This window comes from Chelonoidis abingdonii, chromosome 2 (genome assembly GCF_003597395.2).
Source record: "Chelonoidis abingdonii isolate Lonesome George chromosome 2, CheloAbing_2.0, whole genome shotgun sequence".
Taxonomy (NCBI): Eukaryota; Metazoa; Chordata; order Testudines; family Testudinidae; genus Chelonoidis; species Chelonoidis abingdonii.
The window spans coordinates 218,078,960-218,103,406 of NC_133770.1; the positions used below are offsets into that span (position 1 = coordinate 218,078,960).

General features: G+C 48.0%; 1 protein-coding gene across 4 annotated transcripts in view; it reads right to left on the minus strand.

Annotated features, from left to right (window-relative positions):
• The window catches only part of OSBPL1A (oxysterol binding protein like 1A), a 160,999-nt gene that overhangs the window by 87,711 nt on the left and 48,841 nt on the right, over nt 1-24,447 (minus strand). For 3 of the 4 annotated variants that reach the window (XM_032799011.2, XM_075062973.1, XM_032799010.2), the window contains 2 exons: nt 22,243-22,324; nt 12,521-12,627 (listed from right to left, as the gene is read on the minus strand). In XM_032799011.2, coding sequence (XP_032654902.1) covers nt 12,521-12,627; nt 22,243-22,324 — 189 coding nt within the window. Of the gene's footprint in view, nt 1-8,139; nt 8,272-12,520; nt 12,628-22,242; nt 22,325-24,447 lie in introns of those variants that run through there. The other variant, XM_032799012.2, reaches the window with a different exon arrangement.

A 24,447-nucleotide genomic window follows, 5' to 3' on the forward strand; every position in this document is an offset into this window, starting at 1 on the left:
ACGTCATACGGTAGTGTGTGATATAATTTTATATCATCAAACTCGGCAACATCTCGAGCTTGTTGTGAACTTTGCAGGAATTCTGCTGAGGTTGGTAAAGTTAACACCTTAACCTGTGCAATCGTTTGTATCTCGCTGCTTTGATCACGGAGCTTTGAAATATGACGATTGTTATGTATAGGGAAAATGCTGTGCAGCCATTCCAATGCAACAGTCTTCAGTAGGTCACTCACCGCTTACTCTGCCCAATTTTCGTTTCTAAACATACTGGAGTGCTTATTAGCTGACCATGAAGTATATCCACCCAGCTTGTGTTCACCTTTCTGAAATTCTGTAAAAGGGAACCGAAGCTTTCCCATTATAAAACATACGTCCCATGGAGTGTGTCTAAAACATACTGTTTATCAGACAAGATAGAAACATGATAAAATAGCAAAAAGAACTCTGCGAAAAACCCTTCGTTTTTACAACATAAATAGAGAACGGACACAAAACGGCTTAATATTGCTTCTACATGGACTCAGAGGTGAAAAATAACTCTCACAGCACTTGCAAGAAAGAGCCACCCTTGAGGGCCCGCCCAAACGAAACAGAGTACAAATAATGCCGTTGTTTGCGAACAACTACGCCCTTCTTGGCTTGCCTTACTGCTCAAGATGTAGCTGGATTCATTCTCTCCCTATCTGGCCCGCCCAATCCTTGAAGCCTGTCACTATGCTCACCTCTTCCCCACAGCGCCCAGTAAAATCCATTGCTTTTCCCCAGGACACCAGCACCCCCGCCAAACCATTATTAACTTGAACACGAGCAGAACGTCGCGACCCATCCAAATACCTAACCAGCAATCCACCAGTGAGACCAACCACTGTAAAATAAGGAAAGTCTCCCACAGGTTCGCAAGAGAGCACTTATGCATAATGTATGGCTAATAACCACCTAATCAAATAAACAGCACACCCCGAAAGCAATCGCCGGCCGGTTCCTAGATCCCACATAGTTCAAAACCAACAGGACTGATTATAAAGAGCACCAACGACCTAATTTTGAGGCGTCAAAGACAAAACAAATCCACGAGACACTCCATTGTGTGACATCATAAAGGCCCAAAGCAGCCTTAAAAGAAATTCCAAGTTTGTACGGCAGAGCAGAGACATATCTCCTCACCCATTTCACCTCAGCTACCCTCCAGCCTGATTTGCCGTGAGTTTTGTTGTTAGAGAAAGGCCCCTCTCTTAAGCTCCAAACCACATTTTTTGAGGCAATGCGGCAGTTCTCTGTCGGCTTCGAGTATGAATTTCACAGGACGTGAGCAAGGCCCACCAACTCTAAGATTTCGTATGTTAGGTTCTAAGCAACCAAACAAAACTGAAAGTGCGTGGAATATTTGTGTTTTTGTGAATGGAGGAAAGCAAGATTACCTTGGGGCAAGGCCTGTTGGGAACAGAGGCTTGAAGCAAAAGCAGAAGAATAAAGGCACATTAAAAGAAAGGGACAGTTTTAACCATCCTTAAACTCCAGGTAGTCCCATGTAAAGCAGTTCCTAGGAAGACACTGCATCGATTCCAGGGGACTGTTTAATAATTGGAATAACAAGCTAACTCCATCCAGGCAAAATAACGAAGGCCCACCCAAACTCCCAGTATGTGCAATATATCAGCGGTACGCCACGGCCCCAGACCGATCTACACGCCACAGAACCTGAAACCCTGACCAATGGACTGAAGACCCTTAAGTATCACCTAAACACGGTGTCGACTTCATAATCTGCAAGTTGAACCAGAACAAACGGCAGAACTGAAGACGAAAACTAATAGGTCGACCGAGAACAAGGCCTAGATAACTTACCCACAGAAATCCAACTGCAGTGTACAGCAGCATAGAGATTGCTGGATTTGATGATATAAATTATATTGCAAGACCACAAACTACATTACACGTTAAAAATCAAATTGCTGAGAGAGGTCAAGACTTCTTCCCCCCTTAAATCAGAATTTCATTCTTCAAAAAAGCATAATGAAAAAATATAGTATCAATTGAGCTGCAGGGGCTAAACAGAGTTTGCATTTCAAACATTCACAAAAACAGAAGCTGTATTCAGTTATTTGAGTATAGACAGTAGCACATTAGGAGCCCCAGTCACAGGCTCAGAACCCTTTTGCTAGGCACTGTACAAAAAAGGGCAAGTCTCGCTCCAAACCGAACTTACCCAACGGCAAAAATGCCACCTACTGAAGTGTCAGTCTTTAAGCCTCTCTGAGTGAAAAAAAGAAGCTTTCCTATTGCTAAACGTAACTTCCAACATCCATACAGAGTAAACCCGGGTATCTTAGTCAGGCCAAAGAACTGCTGTGCTACTACAGTATCTCCTGATTTTAACAAATTAACAGCTTCATCCGGACAATTCCAGGTTAAATTCAACAAGAGCAAAACTGCAAGCCACAAAAGGCAAATGAACACTTGATAATGGAACCCCAACAGAACAACCCAGAAAAATATAGACAACGTAGATCTGAAAGAAGAGGAGGTAGCATGAGCGGCGCCTAGTTTAGACCCAGTGTACAGAACCACTAAGCATAAATGAACGCGCCACGAACGCCGAGAAACAGGTGTCTGTCCAACGAGGCCCAGACAATAAAGCCAACACGCATGTGTCAATGACTTCAGGCCAACTGTTCGCTGACACCACAGCTGAGGCCCACATACAATGTGATATGGGAAGCCTGGCCCAGGCGATAGGCTAGAAGATCCCAAGACGTAACACTCCTCAACTGCCCTACTCAAAACGACCCGCTCTCGGACAGCCCCCCATAAAACACTTAAGGCAAACGACTTGGGTTTACTACTTTACAGCTACGTCTGCCCTCAATGCAACCACCCTTAAACAAAGCACCACTCAACATGACCCAAGCACAACAAACAGGACCATGGCCGCAAGTTTTGCCAATCCTCAACATCCCGTACACAAAACAAACCACAGTGCATCATAATCAAGCCCAAAAAAAAGAACGGAATACGTACTCGCCGGGCAAGCGAAAAAATACACCCCAACCGAGGTCCACAGAAACCAGCCCTAGAGAGTGACCCGAACGACTAAAAGAAAACAAAAATGTAGGAAAAAACACCAACTGAAGGCCCCGCGATTAGAGCGGAAGACGCATGGACGGAGGGCGAAACACAAGACGAACGTACCAAAAAAGCAAACAAGGAGCAAACGATGAAAGCACAACCAACAGTGAAGAGGGGGGTGAAGATGAAAAGATAGCCGAGGGAAGGGCGAAAGAAGGAGGAAAGGGCGTGGGAGCAAAAAAACGAAGAAGAGCGACGGAACTACCAGAAAAACCCAACAGTTCAAAGCCAAGAAGCCAACAGCGTACAAGGAGGAGAGAAGGAAAAGGGGAGAAAGTGAAAAAAAAAATTTAAGTAGGCATCTAGCCAACCCAAATGTAGTGGGTGGAAAAGAATATTACATACCATGCTGTCAGATGTACACACATAAAAGTACCTTTAAATAAAACAAGAAAACCAATGAAAGAATACCGGAAAATAAAACTTTTCGGATGGACCACAGCCCCCCCAAAAGATCCAATGCCTCGAGAAGCATGTCACCCGTAACGCCTCTTCTCCCTACTGACGGGCCCAAAAAGCTCCTAGGAGCCCTCCATTTCCTCTCCCCTCCCACTCATCTGTCCTCTTTTCAGACTAAACCTTTGGGTAAGAAGCCATGCGAGTGATCAGGATCCGTCTCTGAAAGCATATCCTCAGCCTCCTGAGCATAGAAGCATCTCCACTGGTCTGAGAAGCCTCTGGCACTAATATAATATGTGTTAGTGATAAACTTATAGTAAGGCTTATCTTAATCAGTAACTGTCCTGCCCCCGCCTATCTCTACCATAGAGGGTGCCCAACTTGAGTATGTCGATGCAGTTTGTATAATAACCGGTTACCAAAAGTTACTTTTTGTATAGCCCGCTAAGTGGGCCCTAGCAACCATATTAGAACAAAGACGTAATATGGGTGTAACTCACCAATAAACCCCTCCTTAATATATCTTGACACCTCATGTCTGTGTGAAAAAATATTTCTTGGTTCATTTGTCACCTTTTGAGAAACGTTCCCTACTTAAATGAAGAGCTATTCCTCTAGAAAAAGTGTCCGCACCAAGGATGTGAGGAGAAGTGGATATCAAGTCCAGATAAGTAAGTACTGGTAATAAACTGATAACTGGCGGTACGCCAGATATTAACAGCAACAGGTACCAACGAAAAACCCCAAAAACAGATTGTGCCTAAGCAATAGGCCAATTCAGACTGCAAACGCCATAAGGTGGTAGGAAGCCTGCCTCACACAGCTAGAACCTCCTGAATGCCAAGTAGTTACTGTATACCATGACCTATGATAGGAAGCCACTTCAGACCTGAGCAACAAAGGCAGAATAAGCCCAAGCATATATCAGTAACATTTTGTTCGTCTGTGCCAGCGGAGGTCGCCAGGCAGCTGTCAAATGTTCATTCAGTCACAACGAAAACAAACACCTCCAATCTAAAACAGCGCCAGAAAAAACTGAGAGGGGCAGCGGCACAATACCCAAATGTAGTCTTAATGCATGGCAGATTTGTCACCGTCCCTCTTCTATGCCATTCCTAGGCTTGCTACCCCAAAAAAGCTGTGCGGACAACGCAAAAAACAAAAGAAAAATACCTGCAAGTCCCACTGTGCAAGGGAAGAAGGGAGCCACAGACCCCCGGCAGTGGCTCTCAGACACCTCCAGCTTCCATGGCCTCGGTTCTATGACAGTGTGCGCCCAATTAGCTACCCCGCCTTGAAAGAGAAAAAAAAAAAGAAGCCATCCGGGTAAACTTGGCACACCCAGCACCATTCTGGTAAAAATCTGCTATACCCCAGAGTGCACAGGTTCCTTGGGATCACAAACTAAGCCAGTGTTTAAGTACATCCAGCATCCAGTACTGCTTAACCTGAGAGTCAGCTGGCAACCAAGGGAATCATGGATCACTGGTTGCCTGTCTATTCTCCACAGGCCCATCTCCCTATTCCGCTCCAGCCCAACAGATAAAGTCAACTAAGGATGCTGTATGCATCCTTACTAGATTGCATGCTCCTTCAAAGAAACACCCTCGAGCCCGCTCAGTTGAACTTGTCCTTCTGCCCCATAAGGTATCTCACAAAGTCTGCCAGGCAATTAAGCACCAGAAGTCTCGCTCTCCTTACTTTCAGCAGATGACACTAGAACAGGCGATGAGGGGTGGGGGGGGGATGCTGTACCCTTTGCTGCAGTTGCTCAGCAATTGCCAAATCAACCCCAGCCCAGAGTACTGAGGCTGGAGGAGGCACCCCGTACTTTACTTCCCATAGGAAGCAAGGCTGATAGCAATCTCATCAATCAAAGTGGGAAAAAGCAGTTCAGTTTTCAATTCACGATCAGTCATTACCAGCCACGCCTGAAGAGACGATCAGAATGCTTAGAAACCTCTGATCTCACCGAGTGGTGAGCCTGGGTCACAAACATGACACCCCCCGTGAGGAGCTTGTACAGGACAGAAGAGACAATTGCAATCCCCAGCCTAAAATACCCTCCTAAAACGAACTCAGAGATCTACAACCCCATCCTGGAACAAATGATCCACACATCGTCCAGGCCATCTGGGACCGCCTTGGCAAGCCAGTGCCCGTCCCAAGACAACCTTGAAACATGATTCTCGAACCAGTAAACTGGCACACCGCACTCTAGAACTCGAGCTCAGGAAAAAGCCCAATCGCAAGCAAGACAACCCTCGGATAAGCCAACTCTTGCCGACATATCACACCAGCAGATACCATAACAGACCCTAACCAGCTCATGCCGCCACACCCCGCAATCGACCCTGATTTCATTGCCGACCTGCACCGAAAAGGTCCACCACTGGCCCTCGATACAGCCGGCCAAAAATATACATGCCCAGCAATGCCCTCTGCTATGTACATCGGCCAAACTGGACAGGTCTCTACAGAAAGGGATAAATGGACACACAATTAGATATTACCCAATTGCAATTATACACCGAAAAACCTGTAGAACAGACAAACTTCAACTCCCTTGCCAGCAGTATAGACAGACCTTAAGGTGCCATCCATGCAGCCAAAAACTTCGGGACCAGACATTCAAGAGAAACTGCTGGAGCTTCATTCATCTGGCCAAATTTACACCATCGGAGGTCAGGGAGGTCGGAACAAAAGACTAGTCGCGTCCGAATGAGCTTGCCGCCAACAACAGAACCATTTTCCCTCCCTCTGCCCCATCCGCTTGCCCTCACGACCTCAACTGCCTAGAACAGGTCCTCATCCTCCCTGATTGAACTAAACCTCTTATTCTCTAGCTAACGTTTGCACTATATATACATATATACACACACACACACACACACCCCCCTCTGTCCCTGGAAATTTCCACTACATGCATCTGACGAAGTGGGTATTCACCCACGAAAGCTCATGCTCCAAAACGTCTGTTAGTCTATAAGGTGCCACAGGACTCCTTGCTGCTAGGACAGAAAGAATTTCATGTACTGGAAGAGCATGCAATCCAATTTAAATATAGGAGTGTAAAATGAGAACAGAGTGAAGCAACAGGGATAAACATTTACAAGGCTAGCCTTGGGCACAGCTTGAGGTTTCCAAGCTATTTAAAGCAACATGAAACAAAAAAAAACCAAATCACCTCTCCACGGGCCTTCTACACAGACATTATACTAACAACTGGTATAAGCACTATTATCATTCAAATTACAAATGCATTTATCTGAACATATTGCGCTAATTATGCACGTGACTAGTGAAGACGTACACCTTGATACAGCTACCCAAGTTAAATATACTGTGAATGGTTCCTGACAAAAGTTAGTGCAGAAAATGCAAATAAAGGAGTGTATTATTCTGGATTATGTAAATATCAGGCTTGGTGTGTAACACTGACTAAAATAATCTGCAAAAATAGACTTGCTTTTCCCCATTTGCCATCTTTAATAAAATCTTTCAGTCATTTATCAGTTAATCATCTTTTGGAATGTTTACAACAGGCAGTGAGAAAGATTCAGCCCAGTTAACTAAGGAGAAATCAGTTGAAACTGAAAATAAGCAGAGTGCAAGTAATATCTCAATCTTTAAAAAGGAGCAATGTCAATTTTAAAATCATGCTGTTTAAAGAGGTTACTACCTCTGTTATTAATGCCATCTTTGATCATAAGTGAGTTTTACAAAGATCTAAATTACTGTTCAGCATACTTTTTGTATTTCTACAGTGCTAGAGGATGAAAAAAAAGTTAAAATCAGCTTTGCTTGTGTTTAATCAAGCTTCTTTTTCAAATTCTTGGTGCTGCAATGAATGAAGTTCTAATATTGTAGAAAACAGACTTTAAAACCTGTTTATATTGAATGTAGATATCAGTATGAAGTTTTATAATGCTGGAGACATTTAAATAGAGCCCCTTTAACTGTGCTAAATTACTGAATCACTGTAGCAATATGTTACTAATGTCACTGTCAACACCAGGTTAAACTGACCCTAGATTGTAGTTAGAACCCAAGTTCAGCTAGGATACTAGATCCAGCAAGAGGAAAAAGCTTGCTTTCAACAAGTTTTACTAACCTTGTGCCAAAGTCACCACCAGAAACGTTCCATGTTACACTTGTTCTGAGATGGAACTTCAATGACAAACTAAACTTCAGTAAAAATTCGGCCTGAAGATAACTGAACAGCTTCCCAAATCACTCTTTAGTCTTTTTAAAGATTTAGTGAATACGTTTTAGCCACTATGTTGAGGGTTTCATCCCAACGTCAACAAGGAGAGCAATAAACCTATTAACTTTCAGAGAGTGGACGCCAAGGCAGGCACCTTGACAGGTTTGTAGTTGCAAAAAGACACCATGAATGAAGAGACTGTTAGCGGCTAAGCAACTCGAAAGCCGGAGGGTCCAGATTGTTCACCTTGCCCCGTGCCCCGGCCTTACGCTGAGGCCAGTCTCCTAGTGTGCAGGGATAAGAGCAGTCCCGTCCCTCCCACCCCAAATCACTTCCACGGCCCGGCCGCCACAGGCTGTGCAACTGCTGGCCCCAGATTAGAGGAGACGCGAGCGCCTCAGCGGTACCTCGTGCCCTAGCTGCCGGGTCCCGCAGTGCCTTGGCGCGGCTCTCACAACACCCTGCGGGGCGCTGCCCAGGCGGGGCTCTCTGCAGCCGGCGGGGGCATGCCCGGCACCCGTGCGCAGCGATGCCAGCTCCCGGCTCCCAATCCCAGCCAGCCGCAGCAGCGGCACCCAGCCCCCCCGCGGGGTGTATCGCGAGAGCCGAGTGGGGCCCGCCGCAGACTCGCCAGAGGCGCCGGAGACAAGCCAGTTCCCTGCCCGGCCACGGGGTCATTGCACCACTCCGAAATGCCCCGGCCCTGCGCTGCAGCCGCCAGCACGCGGAGCGAGTGGGGAAGGGCAGCGCTGCTCGAGCGGCTCCCGTCCGCGCCCTCCACGCGGCCCCTTCTGGCTGCGGGCGGAAGACAGAGACCCGCGGCCGGACGGGTCGGGGACGGTGATGCCCAAAGCGCTGCAGAGGCTAACGGCGGGGGGCTCGGCCATGCTGGGTGCAAGTGCCCACAGGGCCCTAGCGAGCGCTGTATTCAGAGCCAGCCCGGCCGGGAGCTGCAGCCCTTCTCCCTAAAGCACTCGTAGGGCAAAATGGGGAATGCTTAAAGGGGGAGGAAAATGACTAGACTAAACAGTCCCTCTCTTAAGGTCCCGCCACACTTTGTGCATCAGTTCCACATGCGTAACCTTATCCTCACCACACTGCCCCGGCTTATTCCTAAGTGCTGCCTTAGCTTTCTGACAAGCTGCGGCCAGGCACTGACCGACCTTTACCAATTCATCCAGAACATGCAACGTTTGTAAAAAGTGATTAACGCTTTCCTCCAACTCAGCTTTACCCTTCATAAGACACCGTTGCCCAACCTGATGTGATTTGTGGCGGGGGGGGGAGGGGCGGTAGGGGCAGGCTGAAATTCTCAATACAACTCCCCCACCAGTTTAAAAAATTCAGAGATGGAAGGCATATGATTTATAATGCACTAGTAAGGACTCTCACGACCCAGGAGTAGCATTGGTGTATGTACTGTATAATGATGCCACAACTGTGGGCTATGGAGAAAAGGACATTTCTTCTTGCTAGTTAACATTTTTCAAAGGTCAAAAACTGGACCCAATACAGATACACAGCAGCATTCTAAAAAAAAGTTAGCTTTGCATTCTAACAAGTTTGCAAGCTGCACTTTTTAGTACCGGAAAAGGTTAAATTATGACACAAGCAAAAACAATTTTTGATAAAAACTAGATCAACTATTGAGCATGAGATAAGGCCTCTTTCACAACTACAAATTTGTTGTTTGATAGGTGGCATTAAATAGATTACTGGCTGCAAAATTCAAACAAAATTAGTGCAGTAGACGCAGTAAAATGAGTGAGACAGCAGACTTTAGGCAAGGAAAAAGTCTGATCAAAGAGCCCTAAAAAAGGGCAAGGAACTTGGATCTAGACAGGGTATGAAAACAGGCCCATAGATTGCAGCAGACATGAGTGTCGAAGCCCACAACACATCTGAAGGAGATTGCAAGATCCTTTGAAAATGATCCTTCATGAAAGGAGTTTGACAGTCTAAAGGCTGGTCTACACCAGGGGGTTCGAACTAAGATATGCAACTTCAGCTACACTATTTGCATAGCTGAAGTCAAAGTATCTTAGTTTGACCTAACTGGCCGTCCTCATGGTGGAGAGTCAACTCCCGCAGTGCCCTGTCAACTGCGCTTACTCCTCCTGCCAAGGTGGAGTATAGGTGTCAATTAGCGGATCACGTCCAGATGAGACAAATTGATCCCCGATACATCAAACACTACCCACCAATTCAGGGGATAGTATAGACATACCCTAAGTTAATTCTGCTTTTGAGTGTCCTGTTAGCAGAGAAAGGTGTGTCAGGAGAGGAATTTTTGAAAATAAGTGTCTTGATTTTGTGATAGCATTCTTGGAATCTCTTCTGCTCATAGTCCATCTAGATGTGTGTGTTTCACATAGAAAACCTTACACGAGAAGAACTCCATTGTTTACACAAAAGTAGTGAGAGTATTCAACATATGCTGGCAGAAGCTAGAAACATGTGGCTAGGGCCAAATCCTTTTTCCAGGGCAGAGCCCAAGCATATGGCATTTGCACTGGAGAGATCAGCGGGAACAGGAACTAATCATGTAGCATTAATGTTGCTTTTGTTGAATGGAATTTCCAATAGAAAGCTAAGTTCTGTTTTTTAGTAGCAATATTAGTTTAAGTTGAGCTCATCAGGGACAGAAGCTGTCAACTAAAAGTGCTCTGTAATGCAAGAAGCTCATATCTCCTTTTCAATATTTCAAGAGCTTTCTATATTAAGAAATGAGATGGTTAGAGCAATGCTATGAAACTGAACTAGAATTTTCACGGCCTGGGCATTTTAAGATTCTTTATTACGCTTACCAAAACTATTCAAACAAAGGCGGGAAAATAGATTACCGACATGAAGTAGTTATAGTGCAATAATAAATGACAACTACTGTCAAAAAAACCACGCTGCCACCTCTTTCATGGAAAGAATTATGCTATCAAGCCCTTATTTGTATCAAACTAGAAAGGTTACAAATATGAACAATTTAAAGTCTGGTACCCTTTTCTTAGCGTCATATGGTATTTATAAAACACTACTTTTCTCATTAAAATAGAAATAGAGGAATGAATTTGGCTTCATATAAAGCAGCATACTTACCAAATATGATCACAGAATAAGAACTACCACACAGAACCATCTCCCTCATTCACGAATGGAGTTTTCACAAGTAGGTATTAGTTTACTGGGTAAAGGAAAATTAAACTAGATCTCTGACAAGATAAACAGATCTTTCACCACTCACTCCATTATGTTGCATTTTTGCTCATGCAAGTATAGCAGGCTTGTGAGTAAAGAAGGAGGTTTGCATTAAGACTTTCCATTCCTATCCAAGCCTTGACAATGGATCCAGTGTGTGTGGATCATTGCTAAGGAACTGGAAGTGACTCACAACACCAACACAATCTTCCTTATTTTGAAATACAAATGGCTGATGAAGACAAAGCTGAACTGAAGTGTGTCACCACAGGTCAGGAGAACAAGTCTATGGTAACTTGGTTATGAAGCACCCACCAGAGATCAAGATGAAAAAAACCAAACATGCAGTACATTTCCACTGAAGAATTGGAATTGCACTCAATAGTATAAACAAACAGGGCACTATCATGATAAGTTTGGTGGTGGTGGTTGTTGGGGAGGGCATATCTAAACTATAAATACACATAAAAGAGGAATTCCCTGGAATAAAGGTGCTGTTAATACCTTGGATTTAACCAATTCCAGATAGAGGGAAGAACCATCTGCATAGGACCCTGCACATTAGTAACTAAGTGCAATAAAAGGGACACCGCTTTTTTAAAAAAAAGTGTCCATGAAAACAATTGCTTATCTAAATCAAAAGAGACCTGTCCAAACACATGGAGGAAGGCCGAATAGCTGAAAAAAAAAAGACTATTAATCTACAATATGCAAACAAACTCAAGATTCTCTTTTGTATTGATTCCTAGCTGCAGAGGAAAATGTTTCTTTGACGTACCAGATTCCACCAGGGTGGGCAAACTACAGCCCACGGGCTGGATCCAACCCGTTAGGGCTTTGGATCCAGCTCGTACCACTCCAGGAAGCAGTTGGCACCACATCCCTGTAGCCCAGAGGGAAGGTGTGCAAAGAGGGCTTTGTATGTGCTGCCCTTGCCTGCAGTTCCCATTGGCTGGGAAGGGGGAACTGCAGCCAGTGAGAGCTTCCGGGGAGGTACCCACAGGCGAGGGCAGCACACAGAGCTCTCTACTACCCCCCTAACCCCATAGGGGCCGCAGGGACGTCCTGCTGCGTGCCACCGCCATCCTGGAGCCACTCCAGGTAAGTGACACCGGGCCAGAGCCAGCATCCCAAGCCCCTCATGCACCCTGCATCCCAACTCCCTGCTGCACCCCAACACCCTGCCCTGAGCCCCCTCCCACACCCCAATCCCCTACCCCAGACCTACAGTCATGGCCCTGCATGCAATTTTCTTACCCAGATGTGGCCCTTAGGCCAAAAAGTTTGTCCACTCCTGCACTAGGTGGTTAGCAAAATGAAATAACCCATCTAGTAAAGGTAGAAGCCTCAGAGGTGTATTTGGTTCAGTGCATTAAGTAAGCAAGGCAGCTGCAGGCCTGAAGAGAAATTTGGGGCCTTGGCACATCATGTTTGCTGGGGTCTCTGCTCTGCACATTTCTTTTATACTGATGTTGAAGACACTTTGGGGGCCCCAGTACCACTGTCCCCCTTTCCCCTGCCTCCCATTAGTTCTGGCTTCAGTGATGCCCTTAAAATAGTTTATGCAATAAGGATGCGAAGTACAGCAATACATACCCCTTCCTGCTTTGCGAAGAGCTTAAGGCAGTTACCCAGAGCCTCACAAGTTTCTTTGGATACTTCAGAGACCACTTCAATTTTCTGAAGAAATGATGGAGGCATTCCTGAAAGTCAAAAGTACCAAAGGTGAGCTGTTTTAGGAGACATCTTAACTACTGATTTTGCATAATTGTTTACCCCCAAATTGTCAACTAAAAATCTTAACTGAATTGTGTGCTACATCAACGCCAGAACAGTAGAAAATGCTCTGTCTACAATACAGTGCACAAGTTAATATTAGGGGAAGTACCTTCCCCTTGTCCTGAGCTTGGGAAAGATTGCAAAAGGTAATTTATTCATAGAGTTGGATACAATTCCACCGCACAGCATGGCTAGGCACACAAGATGGGAGAACTCTGGCCTTCAAGATAAGATTACCCAGCCCTAACCTGGATCCCTCCTTTTACCACACTTTACTCCAGGGGAAGGGAAGACCTCTCCCGTAAAAGTATTGCATGATCCATAGTCTAAGGATGGTGTGCAGTTACTGCTATCATGCACACCAGGAAGCTGAAGAAAAACCAAGAAGCCACACAAGTTGGACAACTGAGTTACCAAAAACAGGAATCAGAAGAGAGACTGGTGATAAATATCACGGGAAAGGGGAAAATCTTTGAATGAAGGCCAAGACAATACCTGATGGAGTAAATTATACAAAAACAGCACAAAAATATCCCCACTTCACACCCTGAATACAACCATCTCAAATGAATATGTAATAGAGGGTGGAATCATTAGCACTCAAGTCATTTTTTAACTATAACTGTCAGCCTGTTATGCAGGATATAACTCAAGACTCAAGTTTCCCTTTGTCCTTGCTGTAATCCCCTTATTCCTGCATATTAAAAATGGAAAAGATGGTTACTCACCTTTGTAACTGTTGTTCTTTGAGATGTGTTGCTCATATCCATTGAAATAGGTGTGCGCGCGCCACGTGTACGTTCGTAGGAAGAATTTTCCCCTAGCAACACCTGGCAGGTCGGCCAGGCGCCCCCTGGCGTGGCGCCACTACGGCACCGGATATATACCCCTGCCGACCCGTCCGCTCCTCAGTTCCTTCTTGCCAACTACTCTGACAGTGGGGAAGGAGGGCGGGCGTGGAACGGATATGAGCAACACATCTCGAAGAACAACAGTTACAAAGGTGAGTAACCGTCTTTTCTTCTTCGAGTGCTTGCTCTATCCATTCCAAGTAGGTGAATCCCAAGCCTTACCTAGGCAGTGGGGTCGGAGTTGGACACTGCCGAATGCAAGACTGCCAAGCCAAGGGCTGCATCGTCTCTGGATTGCTGTACCAAGGCATAACGGGAAGTAAAGGTGTGTACCGAAGACCACGTAGCTGCTCAGCATATCTCCTGGATAGGCACTCGAGCTAAAAAGGCAGTCGACGAGGTCTGAGCCCTGGTGGAATGTGCAGTAACGCAGCCTGAAGAGGCGTGAGCTAGATCATAGCAAGCCCGAATGCATGCCGTGACCCAGGAAGAAATTCTCTGGGAAGAGACAGACTGACCTTTCATCCTGTCTGCCACGGCAACAAAGAGTTGGGGGGGGTCTTACGGAAAGATCTGGTGCGGTCAATGTAGAATGCGAGCGCCCTACAGACGTCGAGCGAGTGCAACTGCTGCTCCCTATGCGATGCGTGCGGTTTGGGAAAGAAGACCGGGAGGAATATGTCCTGGTTGAGGTGAAAGGATGAAGTCACCTTGGGAAGGAATGCCGGATGTGGGCGTAACTGCACCTTGTCCTTGTGGAATATCGTGTAAGGCGGGTCCACCATGAGAGCCCGAAGCTCTGAAACTCTCCTAGCCGATGTAATGGCTACAAGGAACGCTGCTTTCCACGATAAATACAGGAGAGAGCAGGCTGCCAAGGGTTCGAACGGAGGGGCCATAAAAATCTTGACAGAACCAAACTGAGGTCCCAGGAAGGGGCGGGGCGTCGCACTTGTGGAAAAAGATGCTCCAGCCCCTTGAGGAACCTGGAGACCATAGGGTGGGAGAAAACGGAGTAAGCACCTTCTCGGGATGAAAGGTCGAGATGGCGGCTAGGTGTACACGCAAAGATGAGAGTGCGAGACCCTGCTGCTTGAGATGCCAGAGGTATTCCAATATTATGTGAATAGGAACCTGCACAGGTGCCGCCTGCTGCGCTTGACACCAGCAAGAGAACCGCTTCCACTTGGCTAAGTACGTAGCCCTAGTGGAGAGTTTTCTGCTACCCAGGAGTACCCGTTGCACTGGGGTGGAGCAGTGTAGCTCCGAGTGACTCAACCACGCAGGAACCAAGCCGTGAGGTGGAGGGATTGCAAGTCGGGATGGAGAAGCCTGCCGTGGTCCTGGATTATTAGATCCTGATGAAGAGGCAGGGGAACCGGGTTGGCTATCGAGCGGTCTAGCAACGTGGTGTACCAATGCTGACGGGGCCATGCGGGGGCGATCAGAATCACTCGAGCCCTGTCCCTGCGAAGCTTTACGAGGACCTTGTGCACCAACGGAAAGGGTGGGAAGGCGTACAGCAGGTGGGTCGACCAAGACATGAGGAAGGCATCCTATATCGAGCCTGGGGCGAGACCCTGAAAGGAGCAGAACCTGTGACACTTCCGGTTGCTGCGGGAGGCAAAGAGGTCTATGTGGGGAAAGCCCCACTTCTGGGAGAGGGAATGAGCTACGTCTGGTCGAAGTGACCACTCATGGGCAAGAAATGACCTGCTGAGGTGGTCCTCTAACGTGTTCTGGACCCCTGGGAGGAAGGATGCCACCAGGTCTACAGAGTGGGCTATACAGAATTCCCACAGTCGGATCGCCTCCTGACAAAGGGGGAGAGAGCGGGTTCCTCCCTGCCTGTTTATGTAGTGCATCACGGTGGTGTTGTCCGTGAGCACTAGAACACAACGGCCCTGCAGGTGGTGAAGAAAGGTCTGACAGGTGAGGCGGACTGCCCGTAGCTCCCGGATGTTTATGTGTAATGACAACTCTTGGGTGGACCAGAGGCCTTGCGTGCGATGACCGTCCATGTGAGCCCCCCAGCCCACAGATGATGCGTCCGTCGTTAGGGACGTAGACGGTTGTCTGGGGTGGAACGGCATGCCTGCACACACCAGGGAGGGGGTTAGCCACCAACGGAGGGAGCGTAAGACGCTCTGGGGAACCATGACGACAATGTCTATGGTGTCCCTGCGCGGGCAGTAAACGGAGGCCAGCTTTGAAGGGGGCGAAGGCGAAGTTTGGCGTGCTTGGTGACGAAAGTGCAGACAGCCATATGGCCGAGGAGGCTGAGGCAGGCCTGGGCCGAGGTTGTCGGGAAGGTCTGCAGGCTCTCTATGGCGGTGACTATTGCCTAAAACCGGCTCAGCGGGAGATAGGCTGCTGCGAGCGTGGAGTCCAGTACAGCCCCAATGAATTCTATTCTTTGAGTGGGCACGAGAGTGGACTTGGCCATATTGACCATCAGGCCCAATCGCTCGAACAGTTCCATGACGGCTACGTGGGCAGCGACCTGGGTCTTGGAGGTCCCGCGAATAAGCCAGTTGTCGAGGTAAGGGAAGACGCATATGTGCCAATGACGGAGGAAGGTGGCCACCACTGCCATACACTTCGTGAAGACACGTGGGGCAGTGGAAAGGCCGAAGGGAAGGACCGTGAATTGGAAGTGATGATTTCGCACCATAAAACGTAGGTACCGTCTGTGCAGGGGGTAAATAGAGATATGAAAGTATGCGTCCTTCATGTCGAGAGCAGCGAACCAGTCCCCCGGATCCAGGGATGGGATAATAGTCCCCAAGGATACCATGCGGAACTTCAACTTCTTTAGGAAGACATTGAGCCCGCAGAGGTCTAGGATGGGTCGAAGACCTCCTTTCGACTTGGGGATTAAGTAACGGGAATAAAACCCCCTGCCCCTGAACTCTTGCGGTACCTCCTCTATGGGTCTGATTTCGAGAAGCGTATGGATCTCCCGCCAGAGGAGATGCTCGTGAGAGGGGTCCCTGAAGAGGGACGGGGCGAAATAAACTGGAGATGGTAACCAAACTCCACTGTGCATAGGACCCAACGATCTGAGATTAGTCGGGTCCACGCCGGGAGGAAGGAGGAAAGACGGTTGGAGAACTGGATAGGATTCCGGGAAAGGACTGGTGCTCCGCTCTCGGTCACACCTTCAAAAGTTCTGCTTTAGTCCCGCCGGTGGCTTGGCGGAACCATTATTCTGCCCCCCCCCGGCCTGTGATTCACACGACCACGCCTCCTAGTAAAGTCCTGTCGAGACTGGGGGGGGCGGGGTAGGGACGTTGAGGTTGGGCTTGGAAGGACCTGCATTGGGTCTGCAGAGTGTGCATCCCAAGGAAACGCATGATGACACGGTTATCCTTGAGACTCTGGAGTCTAGGGTCCGTTTTCTCGGAGAAAAGGCCTTGGCCTTCGAACGGAAGGTCCTCAATCGTGTGTTGCAGTTCAGGGGGTAGGCCGGAAACCTGCAACGATGATATTCTCCGCATTGCAACTCCCGAGGCCACGGTCCTGGCCGCCGAATCTGCAGCATCAAGAGAGGCCTGCAGGGAAGTCCTTCCTCGAGGAGGCTCTGGAACTCTGGACGGGAGTCCAGCAGGACCAGCTCGGTGAACTTGTCCATGGACTGCCAGGTATTAAAGTTGTACCTGCTGAGAAGGGCCTGCTGGTTAGCTACGCAGGGGGCCTACAGTTTCATGGAGTATACTTTGCGTCCAAGTAGGTCCATGCATTTAGCCTCCCGCGATTTTGGGGCCGGGGCTTGCTGGCCACGGCGCTTCCTCTCGTTCACAGACTGCACGACCAGAGAGCATGGAGGAGGATGGGTATAAAGATATTTGTACCTTTTAGATGGCACCATATATTTCCTCTCCACGCCTCTGGCTGTAGGAGGGATAGACGCTGGGGATTGCCAAATCGAGTCCGCTTTGGCCTGGATGGAGCAGATAAATGGCAGGGCTACACAAGTCGGGGCATCTGAAGGTAGTATGTCCACGACTGGGTCCTCCACCTCTGGGATTTCCTCCACCTGAAGGTTGATGCTCAATGCAACGCGGCGGAGAAGGTCCTGGTGGGCTCGTAGGTCAATGGGGGGCGGGCCCGAGGTTGATGTACCCGCTACCGCCTCATCTGGCGAGGAGGACGACGAGAGGCCCGGAACCAGTGGTTCGGGTTGTGACTCCTGGTCCAGAGGGGGGTCGGTGTCTGTGGGGCCCTGAGGGTCCTAGGTCATGGCTGAAGCGTCTGTATCAGTCTGAGGAGGATGACTAATAGTGGCCTCTGGTGCCCAACGGACCGACATGGCGGACCGCAACGTTACCGTAGGATCGCCTTGGGCTTGGTGGTATGCCCAAGGCGTCCAGAAGGACCACTGTGGTGCTTGCTCCAAGCCCTGGGACTCTGGGAGGGCACGGGCCTGGGGGTCCAAATCTCCATAAACAGCACTAGCTGCTCGGGACGATCCGGATGGGTGTCTCGATGGCCAGGGCAGAGCAGATATTCCGTGAGGTGGGTACCGGACATCATGCCTGGCCGGAGAGCGGTACCAGGAGTCATACCGGTGCCAAGATGTGGACCGGGACCTGTGACCAGCGCGGTGCCAGGAGGTCGACCAGGACCTAAAGGAGCGGCGGTGTGATCGACTGCGCCGGGAACGGTGCCGGGAGCTAGACTGCCGTGCTGAATACCGGTCCAGAGATCAAGATCTGGACCAGTGCCACGAGTACGACCGGTGCCGAGAGGGGGATCGGTACCAGGACTGCGAGCGGCGCCTGGATATTGACCAGCGATAAGAGTGGGAGCCGTGCCGGGATCTCGACCGCGAATGGTGTCTGCCTGCTGCCTCGATGGACGGTGGCCTGACCATGGCAGGCTTCCCCGCTGAAGGAAGGACCTGCATCGGCGGTGTCGGGGGTTGAGGCAGGGTGGGCTCCGTAAGAGCAATGAGTTCCCTTGCCGTCAAGGTCTCCGGCCTGGTGGGAAAGACGAGCTCAACCGAGGCACGTGCCGGGGAGCTGTCATGCACCGGACTCAACGGCTCTTGCCTGGCCGGAATCAACGGTGCGGAGATTACCGGCGCCGCAGCAGTTGTTGGTGCCGGACGGCTCTGTTTGGCATGCTCAGACTGCGGTGCCGAGGTTGGAGCCGCAGGAGCCTTAGCCTTTTTGGCCCTCGGAGAGAGGAAGTGATGCTGGGCCGGCTTCTGGGCCGGAGATGGTTGGTGCCGGGGTGTCCCGACGGTGCTGGCGGTCTCCGGTGCCGATGAAGCACTTCTCCCCAGTGCGGACTGCGCGGCACTCGGTGCCGGAGCTGGAGGGGTGAGGGCCGCCTCCATCAGGAGCTGCTTCAAGCGAGAGTCCCGCTCCTTTTTTGTCCGTGGCTTGAAGGACTTACAAATACGGCACTTGTCTGTCAGATGGGATTCCCCCAGGCACTTCAGGCAGCGATCATGGGGGTCTCCCGTTGGCATTGGCCGGCAGCAGGCCGAGCACTGTTTGAAACCGGGTGAGCCAGGCATGAGCCCGGGCCCCAGGAGAGGTGAAGGGGAGTAAACCCCAGCCCTCTAATTATATACACTAACAACTATTACGAATTAACAACTATAACTCTAAAACTACAACTATATATATACACAATAAGTAGAAGAACGGGTGAAGAGCTAGGGAAGTGGAGGTCAGCTAAGCCACACTCCACTGTTCCAATGACCAACACGGGCGGTAAGAAGGAACTGAGGAGTGGACGGGTCGGCAGGGGTATATATCCAGTGCCGTAGCAGCGCCACGCCAGGGGGCGCCCGGCTGACCCGCCGGGTGTTGCTAGGGGAAAATTCTTCCGATGAACGTGCACTCAGCGTGCGCACACCTACTTGGAATGGATATGAGCAAGCACTCGAAGAAGAATTACTCATTCCAAATTAGAAGAAATAGGTTTATTTCATTCTAAAAAAATAGGGTTCATTTAAAAACCACCCCCACCACCAACTATGTTGTGCATTTGGGCAATAGTAAATTAAAACACCCATCCATGAATCTGCTGGCAAAAAGTGATAGACCCTTTACGTACTAAGTTGAAAGAAGAGCATGTTCATGCTATATAGTGGTTTGTGGCAAGCCTGGCTTCTGTGTCTGTCAAACAAACCATCCACAAGCATTATATTCATTGCACTACTGCAACAAAAGCAGGAAAGAAAGTAGAGGTTAAGTTTGAACTAGGTGTCTGAGTTTGCAGCATTTCGAAGAGGTCAGATGTCCTTGATAGTAACTACACAGAATATAAGTACCACCACAATCGGTCTCACTAAAAATGTAAGGACTGTTCTGGTGCAAACACAAGAGTCTGAAAATTCAGTGGTGCCAGTTGTATGACACCCTTCAGTGTCTTTTACAAGCCACATAAGAGCACTTTTACTCAACATGCTAGACGCTACCCTAGATATTACATGAATGTTTGTACTTTGATACATGACGAGAAATTTTTTGGCTTGATTAGACCTATATATATTGTGTAATACAAGGGCTTCCATCTCTGGAGCCCCTAATTAACACTCAGGGTGGACTTAACAGTTCTAACTGTGGCCAAGTTGGATAGGCACCTTCCAAAATGAACAATACAGGCAATATTCTACTTTTCACCTCTCCTACATTCAGTTGCTTTTTTTCCTTACTTGATATGAATGACATGCACCCAAGGTCTTCCTCCAATATTGTTTTAAATGTTTGGCAAAAAAAGTTTTAGAACATGGTCCAACTATGGCCAATCTTAGGCTCATTTTAGGCTTTTCCAGTAGTTAGGTCCACAACAGAGGGCCATCTTGCAAAAGTCCCATCTTCAGTTCACAAGAGTTTCACCTTGGGAAAGGTGAGCTATACTGCTCCACAGGAGCACGGTTGTCTGACACAGTCAGACCACAAGTCACTGAAGTCCTTCAGATCAAGACACCACCAATTCAGGGCAATGGTATGTGATCTGAGAAGAGGTGCAAGCCACAATGTACTGGTGCAATGCTTTCTGTGGTAAGCCACTGGGACTGTGCCTTAGATTGAATGTGCTGTCAACATTTCAGTCCTAGATAAATCAAGTTACAAACAGAAATTGGTAGATGACAAGCCAGGAGCGGTGCAGGGCTAAAGCCAGTGTTGTCCCCCGCCCCCCCCCCAAGCGGCACAGGGCTGAAGCCAGCAAACCTCCCCATCCCCCCAAAGCTGGGAGCCACACTGGGAGCCCCCTTTGCCTGTACATAGTCCCTAACTACCTCCTGCCTACACCCTGAGCAGTTTTCAAACTTTTTGAACCCCCCTTCAATTTTTTTGGTTGCATCCCACCACAGCCCAGACAGACTGGGCGGCCTCCTGAGTGAGAGGGTGTGGGGTGGCGCTCCCTCCCTGGACCCCACTATGTGGAGCTGGTTCGAGCCCCACCAGCTCTTCTCTCCTCCCCAGCTCTTCTTCCTCCCCTCCACCACAGAAGTAAAACTATGCCTACACCTAGTGGTGGCCCATAGCCTTGAGCCTCAAGTTCTCCCCCACCCCACCCCTGCTGGGCCCTGGTTTCTTTATAGCACGTTGAAGGGGGCCTCAGCAAGAGAAAGGTTGAGAACCCCTCGACTAGCTGACCTCGCGAGGTCCCTTTCAGTCCTACAATTCTATGATTAGCAACTAGCAGTCTAATTTGAGCTTAGTAAATTTTAACCACTGTGAAAGTAGTAAGGACACAAATATACACAAAGGTCAGATCTGTTTATTAAAGATGTTTTTAAAGCCCCCACTTTTCAGATTATAATATAATCTGAATTCTCAAGTTACCAGTTTCAGAAGTTAAAAGTCCATTGATTTCAATTTCATATTATGCATATGTATATACAAGGCACTAGCCCCAAACAAGCGCAAGTCAGTATCTCTTAAGAAGTTTGATGCCTGTACATAATAGCCAATAAACTGGAACTCTGCTGTTGTATGGAAGTGTCCAATGGAAACAGTGTGTGATTTCAAAAATTTGTAAGCTCTCTCCAACCCACTGTGTCCCCTTATTGGCACCTTTATACAAGGACACTGGAATATATGCCATCTCACTGACCCATTAGTTTCTTTATTACATTTAATGCATCCCTATTCCACACGTTCAGTGCACAACAGCTTTTTTTTTTTTTTACACCACACACACACACTACAATGAGCAAATACATCTTACAAATTGAGGGAGGAGAGAAATTAGAAGCAGTAGCTGATCTCTTGGCAGTTGGGAGAGTAGCAAGAGGGCTTTTTGTACCTTTAAGGGGACAATAAAAGCTACTGCTCTTGTGTTATTTATATGGTTCAACAAGTGATTCCAAATCAGGAGGAGCTCACCTATACACTCAATTATCCTGAAAATGCTATTTATGACAAGTTTCACCATAGTTTAACCTTCTACGAAGTTGTATTAACCCCTTCAACTGATGTAAAGCATCAGCAGAACCATTAGCTATTGTAAGTAATAAGTTGACAGTTATTTGAAAACTGAAGTATTCAGTCTCAATTTCTAATCGAAAAGCAGTGGTCCTATACTCAGACATCTTGTTTCCATTTTAGTGATGTTTTATTTGACAAAAGAGTGAACTTCCTGATTTTTTACCAAGTCGCTTATCCAACACAGAGCACATCATGAAACTGCAGAAAGAACTGCAATTACTAACAGTGTTACCTTTAGTGGTGTTGCACGATTTAATCATTGCGAGGAAGTTGGAAATCTCTTTATCTAGCCTTTGTTGACATGTTTGTGCCTTCTGCAAACAAAGAAACAGCAATTTAAAACATACTTCTAAATGGAAAAAGTTCACACATTCTATTAAACATACTAAAGTTAAGTTAGAGATACCTAACTATTTGAAAAATTTCATTTTTCTGATGAGAAAAATCGATTTTATACTGTAAATCAACAGATGACTGGTGCCTCCCCATATTGCGGGGGCACCAGCTAAATGAGAGGACAACCTCCCCATGTATCTCTGCCCTGCCCCCAGCCAGGGCCCCCCCCCCATGCTCTTCCACCCCAATCCCATATTACTTGCAAGGGGGGAAGGGCTCTGTTCTCCCACTGCGCTGGCTCCCCCAGCACATTCAGCTGCTCTCCCTGGCAGCTAGGCCTAGGTGGGGAGCAGGACAGAGCTGCTCCCAATCATTGCTCCTTGCAGCAGCATCAGCTGCCTGGGAGGTAGCCCTACTGGGGAGGGGCGGTAGTGGCAGCCCAACTCCCTGCCCAAGCTCAGCTTCTGGGGATGGGGGCCGAGCATGCCAGGGAGAAGGCAAGGCCTCTGGCTTGCTTGGCTGCTGTCCCTGGAAGCTGAGCCTAGGTAGGGGGCAACCTGCCACCACCACAGCCAGGCCCTCTCCCAGGTAGCCACTGGGCTGCACCAGGCAGCGTCCCAGCATGGCTGGAGATGTTCAGGCCCCTCCCCTTCTGTTCCTCACCAAGGTGGCTACTGGTGGGGGGGCACTGGACCCTCCATGCCCCCCCACGCCCTGAACATGTTGCTCAATCTGGAGTGTCCTCGGAGGGTGTAAAAAAAGCTTCATATGTATTTCTCTCTCTCAAGAAGCATCACTGCACATTTAAATAGCTATATCCCAAACCACTTCAATTACAGTATATAAATTGCTTCTAAAAAGTTTATTGAAATCAAGTTTTGTTCAGATACCAACAGTTACATAAGCTATTTTTCTCCCCATTTAGTCTTGCCACTTAGAGTACAGGGTAGACATACCCTAAGCCCAGGCCTGTCGAACATGGACTCTGTTTCTAAGCCTGTGACTGAGCATCCACTCTGCAACAGAAACCTGGGTTTGCAGTTGCTGGACCCAGCTCTCACAGCTGTGCTAACATGACCATATTGCACTACATAGACCTTCAATATGGGTCTGGACCTTGACCTGTATCCACACTGCAAAATGACAGAGCTTGGACCTGAATCGTAGTGGTACTCTGGCTCTGATCCACGCCCTATAACATGGATCCTGAGTGCCTGGTGACCTGAGTCAGACTGATTTATGTGGGAATGGAAAGGGGGTTTGGGCTCAAATCAGAGTCCAAGCCGTGCCTTAGTGTGCAGTGAAGACATACCCTTATCACAGGCAGCTTCCTTCAGCGCTTTAGCGGATTAGAGTGGACAAATGCTGGCAAGTGAAGAGTTAAACCCAGAACTTCGTTTTTGGATATTCAAACGCACAGGGAGGGGCAGACATTGCTTCTCAGGATCAGGTCCTTAGGCTCCATTGTAGTTTGGAAGCATCTACTTTAACAAAACATCCCCATTCCAGTGAAGTCCCAAATACACTGGGCTTTTGAGTAGTGATTGCAGCATGCATTGCTGTATTTGCAGAGTAACTAGGACACTTGGCATCACTTCAGATTTTGATTTAAACATGTTAAAGGAAAGAAACAGCCTCTGTAAACTCCCTTTGTAGGGGAAAATGTAAAGACCACTCATGAAATTTATAGCTAAACAAAGCTTTCTACTGCCAGAGATGCGTCAGTCTCTGGGAGTACAAGTCTGTCAAGGTGACACAGCTAAGAACTCTCAGATTTCACAGCATAAATTTAAGCACTAATGAAGTAAGATTAGTTTAACTAGAGCAGAATTATTCATTAATCATGTAAGTGACATATGATGCTGTTTCTCCAGTAAAAAGAACAGTGCTCTAGTACTGTTGCATTATACAAGTTATTTGGCATGAACCTGTCATAAGACTAAATATATATATAGGACATTCAGGTTGTAATAAGTCACTTCAAAGCTAAAAAGCATCACATAGTTCTAGACAACATTTCATGTGGCAACAGTTACATGTATTACCCTTTGCGACAGGAGGGTGAGGAGGGAGAGCAGGGGTGAGAAGAGGCACATCAGTC